Source organism: Etheostoma spectabile, chromosome 15 (assembly GCF_008692095.1).
Source record: "Etheostoma spectabile isolate EspeVRDwgs_2016 chromosome 15, UIUC_Espe_1.0, whole genome shotgun sequence".
NCBI classification, from domain to species: domain Eukaryota; kingdom Metazoa; phylum Chordata; class Actinopteri; order Perciformes; family Percidae; genus Etheostoma; species Etheostoma spectabile.
Genome location: NC_045747.1, coordinates 27,911,578 through 27,918,561, shown reverse-complemented (window position 1 = coordinate 27,918,561; position 6,984 = coordinate 27,911,578). Strand labels below are relative to the sequence as shown.

Genomic DNA, 6,984 nt, shown 5'->3' with positions numbered 1-6,984 from the left:
ACCTCTCCCCTCTCCTGTCTTTAGCTGTCCTGTCAATAGGGGCCTATAAATGCACACAAAAAATTCTAAAAAAAGATCTTGGTAGAGGCTTACTGCATGCTTATTGGCTCCCTGACAATTTTGAGGTCTCAAAATTGGGTATTGAATGACGAGGCATTTTTCCATACTCAATACTTAAAGCCTTACTCTTGCCAAAATGTAACCTAGGGTCATTTTGTGACTGTACCCGAGTCAAACAATCGTTTAAAAGCATATTTAGGACGGAAGCGGGACTTTTTAAGATATACCGTATTCTCTTTTTTGGTCAAATGGCCTTTTTGAATGAGAGACCTAGCAGTACTTTTATGCTAGCCTTAAAATCGCTATTTTTAAAAAACACAAAGAAGCCTCGACAACATGAAACTTTGCTCTAAGTATCCCCAGGGGCTCTAAAAATGAACTCTAGTTTCGGGAACATTGTTTGGGTTCACAGACTTTACAAAAAAATAAAAAAATGTCTTTAAAAAAAGTCTCTTTTCTCCTCGTCCGTCCACTTACATCTTTGTTGACTCCCGCCATGTGTGCAGACAGAGCGGAAATACTTGCCGGAAATGAACTAAAACTTCTTCTTCTTCGTTTTGTGGCGGGTTGCAACCATAAAATGACCTAAAACTTAAGTGCAATTAAATATTTATTCTGCAAATAACGTTTCCATCAGCGTTTATCGCATAGCCGTATCTCTATCGGGATGAAAGCCGACGAGATGTACTTCCTTGGAGTCGATATTCAATCAAATTTGACTGTTTCCATGAGGCATTTTTCATTTGATATCACTTAATTTGGATAAAAACGTGTGGAATGTTTTTCTGTCGCCGTCCATCTCTCCAGTCAAAAATAGTCGAGGGAGGAGAGTAAAGATGGAAAGCCCCTAAAGCTTAGTTCCATATAAGTGCATTTTGTCATTAATGAAACAATTGTTACCTTGTAGTTGAAAAAGGAGCTTCACATAATAATGACTTTTCCTCCTATGGAGTCCGTTCATTCGCATTTGGAGATCACTTCTTATTGACTGGAAGAACGTTGGATGGCGTAAACAACAACTGCTAACGCGAGTTGCTCAAAACCTTTTTAAGTAAACTTTGTGAACACAAACAATGTTCTCAATGCTGGAGTTCATGTGTAGAGCCCCTGGGGATACTTAGAACAAAGTTTCATGTTGTGTCGAGCCTTCTTAGTGTTTTAAAAATAGGGATTTTAAGGCTAGTAAAAGTGCCCTAAGCTCTCCCATTCAAAAAGGTAATTTGACTGAAAAACGAAAATATGGTAAATCTTAAAAGTGGTGCTTCCGTCCTTAATAGGCTTCTAAACGAAAGTTTGAATCGGGTACATTCACAAAGAGACCCAAGTTGCATTTTGGCGAGAGCTAGGCTTTAAGAGGATATTCGGTCTGTCCATAAAAAGTACTGAAATAGGTACCCAGCCCTAGCTTTAAGCTCAAATCTTCCAGCATGTCTATCATGCCTTTAGGGGGCCTGAACAATCTGCAGCTGAACATACGCAAGAAGGAGCTGACTGTGGACTTATGCAGGAATATAAGCTTTATCTGACCCCTGGATCCATCCAGGGGGAGGATGCAGAGGTGTTTCACTCCTATAAATACCTCGGCGTGGCATGCTGGGAACACACGGGGCCCCTCTGCAAGAAGGGCCAGCGCTAGCTCTGCTTCCTATGGAGGCTCAGAGGCTTCAACGGTAAATTAAGACAGCAGCTACCATTTGGGATCAAAATGGTCTGGGCTCTATTTGAACTGAAACAACGACTCTGCAGTCAGTTGCAACATTAAAACACAAAAGGTTGAATGAGTTGCCGTATTTGATCCGACTGTGGATTGATTGTGGAAAACATGTAGGCGAACAGAATGCAGAGGATGCTGTTTCATGCTACAGCAGGGACCTGGTATCTATCAGACCTCATTAGAATGCCCTCGTCCATATTGTTTTGGATTGGCAGAGTACTGGTCATGGATGTCTGACCTGTTTGAGGGCCTCTTGTTTGGTCTTGTTGAGCTCCTCGTATTTACATTTCCACTGAGTGAGTTCAGCCTCCAGCCTCTCGATGCTCTTACTCAGTGCAAGCTTGTCTCTGGGGAAGACACAAAGACACAACACACATTAGTGGTTCCCAACACTCAATCATGGCACTCCGGTGCCTGTGTGGGTAACTTTATGAGTCTGCAAATATCTCCAAATTGGATTTTTCACTCTTCCACATTAAGAGTCCTTGTGAAGTTCACAAACAAAAAACAGTCTACCCCAAAAATCACTAGTGCAATGTCAGTCATCAACTACACCCTTTGATCCTAGAACTGTACACTGTATGCTTGTTATTCTCTGTTTGTAGGTGCTGTTAAATAAATGCTGCCTGATATATTTTAACTGCAATACTCTATATCTTTGCTACAGCCCAGACAGTTTTGGAGGGTCTTACTCTCTCTCTTTCAGCAGGACTTTTTGGGACTCATCCAGGCGAAGCTGAAGGGCGTTGAGTCTGCTGGAGTCCTCCTCCACCGTGCTAATGTCCTCCCACAGCTGCCTGCTGCGTTCCTGCCGGCTGGGACCGGAGGAGGAGCGCGAGGTGATTGCCCAGGCTTCTTGAGTGTCGCCGTCCGGGGCCCGGGAACGCAGGACCGAATCCAGCACCTCCAGGTCCTGACAGAGCAAGGGACAGACACAGGGAGGTGACACTGAGACCAGGGTACCAGGTTGTGGCTGTAAGGAGCATATGTACTGTATACTGGTGTGTTATTGAAACTCAGATAGCACGGGGACGCCAAACAAAATCAGGGCTGGAAACACAAGGAGTCTAGTTATTGGTGATCACAACATTTATTCAATTTATTCATTTTCTCCTTCTTTGGTGGTCGGCAACAGGAGTTTTACCGGCCGTACATCACTGCCACCTAACAAAGGATTTATTTTTGCATTAAAATGCATAACTGCAATGCATTGTGGGTGATATCCACAGCTGGAGGGACCCTTTGTTTGCACCCCTCAGAGGCTCGATCTTGCCAAGTTCAGTTTTTCAGACAAATGGAACGGTACTTTTGATGGTGGTGGTGAAGTCCTTAGGACATGTTGAACCACGAATGAAACGCAGCATTTGACCCCAACACATCCAACAGGCTATGATAGCTGCCTCCATCTTGGGTTTTCCGGGTCTCAGTTTCTTCAAAGGTTTGCCCTGTCGAGACAGTTTTGCTGGACTACACCCCTAACATCAGATCAGCAGGGATAAAGTCTCAGTCTTCTTCCAAACTACCCATATATCTCTTGTAGGGACTCTTATGAAGCTCCCTGATTTTGAAGGGGTTGTCAGAAATATGGGCCCTGTTGGGCAACAATATTTCTCTCTTTCTGTCCTCAGTTTTCCCCCCTCCGCCTTCAGTTCCTCGCTACAAAGCTGCAAATCAAGTTGTGTCATCCATCATCTAAGGCTCCTGCCAACGTGCCGGCACAGCAGAACCCTGAAAACTCCCGGGTGGGTTCTCCTGAGGTCTCCTGACATCTCGTTTTATTTAATGGCCTTAACAGAAAATCAATTGGAAATGTGGAGCTTTTTCCTCCTCGCCACATAGTAAATCTGTCTGCTTTGGCACTGCGACAGTAAAGAAATCGTAATTTTTCCCCACCCTATGTCCTTCACAGCGTGGGCCAGATGTGAAAATAGGAGGCCTTGGTCGCCCACAGGCTCCATTATGCTGCATGGTTTCTTTAAGCTAATATTCATGCTGCCTTTAAGAGGTTCTCATAAACATTTCATTCTGTGACTGAGAGTTGTAAAGATGTCTGTGGGTGAAAAAGTAAACCATGATGGGGTTAGGGTTAGAATTTTATTTAGTGGCAGTTGTTTGAAACAAAGCAGCGCAGAGCTCCAGTCGTGATTAGAATGTCCCACAAGATCAACTGATACTGAGTGTCCCTATAAATAAGGGACATCCGGCGGAATTTCCAGGGGCAACGGAGCAATCCCTAAAGTGAAACGTTGAGGATATGGACTAGTTTAACCCCAAGGAGGATTCCTTAACCCTCATGTTGTCCTCATGTTGTCCTCCGGTCAAATTGACCCGTTTTCCTATATCAATGTTCTTTTTAATCCCCCAAAATGACATGATTGATTCCACACAACGCTCTTTGGCAAGTACAAATCTCTACTTTGAATAATTCTTTGGGTGTCTTATTAATTTTCATAGCATTTAAAAAAAAAAGTGGTTTCAAAATAGTATCGAGTAAAAGACATATTCCTTTTATTTTAGTTAGTTGATTTAAGTTTAATTAGGAAATTAAACTTTAAGTTTAGTTTTCCTAATTTCTGCTTTTTTAACTCAAACCGTAGCTATAATTTCCTATAAATTAGGTTTATTGACCATACATTCCAAAAACAACTGTAAAACTAAATAAAGAGTTAGTGTTACGTAGTGTTAAACGTCAAAAAATGTTACAAATATTGAAAAAAAACGGTTGAAAAAGGGGCAAAAACATAAGAAAAAGTTCAAAACATTGATTTTCAAATTTCGATGCGAAGACAACACAAGGGTTAACAGATGCACAAACCACCTCAACTGGCTCGGTTCGACGCTAAGGAGCAGCAGCTCTACTCCGAGCTCCTCACAGATGACTGAGCTCCTCACCCTATCTCTAAGGGAGACGCCAGACCCCCCCCCCCCCCCCCCCCTGAGAATGGGAAACCCATTTTGGCTGTTAGAACCCTGGGTCTTGTTCCTTAAGTCATGACCCGGCCTCCATGACCATTAACCTTTTTCTGCAAACAACAAAGCACAGTTGCTGCGTCTCTGTTCTTTCTATTCTTTCTCTGTGAAATGAGGCTGACTTCAAGTCGAATCAGAACTGTCAAGATCTATCAACGATCTGACAGAAAACAACAACTGTGAAATATAAAGTCTACAATCGGGGAGTTAAAGAACAACAGGAAGTCACACAAATTGGCCATTTAAGTGACACTGAACTGCTTTTTCTAGTATAATTGGGCCCTTAAAAGTTGAGAAGTTTTTTTTTTCTGACAGAGACAGATTTTCATAATTAGGCTGTTTGCTTAAAATGCATCAACATCAATATTACGCTGAATTAATCTGTCGGCCATATACATTTACCATTAAATGCTATTAAGTATTATTGAACTATTTTCAAAATTACTAGGGTTTGGATTATTTTTGAAATTTTCTGCACGTTTTAGGATGATGATACAAAGCCTCACAATGTTTCAAAAGTGCATTGCGGCCAATCTAAAAACAAGGCAGTTTCCCCCAATTTCTGAGAATCTAAGATAAAATTAACTAATAGCACGTAAAAGATCCTTTAAAAAAAAATGACATGCTTGACCATTTGCAGTTTTGCCAAATGCAAAACCGAGCAGTGATATTGATGCTGTCATTACAGGTAATCCCCAACAGAGGGAGGCGGTGTGCAACAAATATTAGTAAGCCGAACCATCCTGTGCCACATGTGGAAGTACTCAGTGTGTGTGAGAGCCAGAACAATGGCCGGAGACAGGAAATGAGGCTCTGCTGTGTGTGGGTAGCAGTTAGCCACATTATCATGGTTTATGTGCAACGCAACAACCTCAACGTGTATATCTATATATGTGTGTGTGTGTGTGTGTGTGTGTGTGTGTGTGTGTGTGTGTGTGTGTGTGTGTGTGTGTGTGCCTGTACGTGTGTGTGTGCCTGTACGTGTGTGTTTCCATGGAAACCCCCCCTGAGCTATGTGAAGGTCAAGTCTGACAGGCAGTGTCAGTGTCAGTGAGATTTATTTGCTGCTGCTTTAGTCATACATACACACATACATTCTCTGGGTTGTTTGCATTTCTTTTCAACCAATCACAATTGTCTTGGGGCGGCGCCAAGTTCCGGAAGCAGCAACAGTAGCTCTGCAATATAGTCTCGAGAAGGAACTTGTTAGGGAGGAACATTTGCACCCCTGCAAAAGAAAACGCCACGTACAACATTAAATGATGTTAACTGTTCACACAATACAGTAACGTGAGCTGTTTAAATTAGCCGGATACGTTAAACCTCATTTAATTTTACCAGTGTATCGCCATGTGCACTTTGTCGCAGGCAGCTACAGCCAGAAACATGGCATTTCCCCGCCATGGCTCAGTATTTAACATTACCCTCGCTAGCTCGCCGCACACGATTGGCCAACATGCTAGCACTTGCCAGTTAGAAAATAAGGGCCAAATGTACGTACATTTGCGAATGTAACGTTATCTGCGCCATGGCCAACCCACACAAAGCGAACTGTGTGATACTTCAGCTTACGTCGTATTTACCAAACCTGCAGTTCATCGGGTAATCAGCGCCTTTCTCCGCCCACTATACCCTAAATTGCGTGCATTTAAACGTGCAACTGAATGGGCCTCCTCTGTTTCTATGAGTATGTATTGACTAGTGCTACAGTACTTGTGCTATGATACGGTAGGGTTGTGCAATATGGAGAAAATCGAATATCACAATATTTTTGACCAAATACCTCGATATCGATACAGCAACGATATTGATGTGTTGACTATTGGTGCTTTCACAAAAATAATTACACAATGAGATTTTTGATAAATAACCATCAGTAATGTGGATACAATGACTAAGTGGGTAAAGGCAAATAACATAAATAACAGTTACAACGGTCTGGTAAGTTCAGAAAATGACATTACTAAGACAACACTTATGCCATATTACGATATCCAAAATCTAATACGATATCTACTAGTCTCATATCACAAAATCAATATAATATCAATATATTTCTCAGCTCTATGATAAGGCTGAATGCAGACTGCAATATTCTCGCTGCTGATGTTATGACTATTTGAAATGATCCTGATGACAATATTTGTAATGTACCAAGGAGTTCAACAACTGCTGGAATGGAACACTGAGTCAGAGATCCAAAGTCATCTTTGATTTCTTCCAGTAACTGTAATATTGCA

General features: G+C 42.0%; 1 protein-coding gene and 1 long non-coding RNA gene across 2 annotated transcripts in view; both read right to left on the bottom strand.

Annotated features, from left to right (window-relative positions):
* Nucleotides 1-6,984, bottom strand: part of ccdc102a (coiled-coil domain containing 102A) — a gene marked incomplete in the record, with an annotated part of 104,233 nt that overhangs the window by 28,805 nt on the left and 68,444 nt on the right. Inside the window, 2 exon segments of the mRNA XM_032537675.1 lie at nt 2,013-2,121; nt 2,467-2,687. Coding sequence (XP_032393566.1) covers nt 2,013-2,121; nt 2,467-2,687 — 330 coding nt within the window.
* The window catches only part of LOC116703084 (uncharacterized), an 8,327-nt gene continuing 7,851 nt past the window's right edge, over nt 6,509-6,984 (bottom strand). The window contains exon 3 of the long non-coding RNA XR_004335336.1: nt 6,509-6,527. This is a non-coding gene — a long non-coding RNA (uncharacterized LOC116703084). The remainder of the gene's footprint in view (nt 6,528-6,984) is intronic.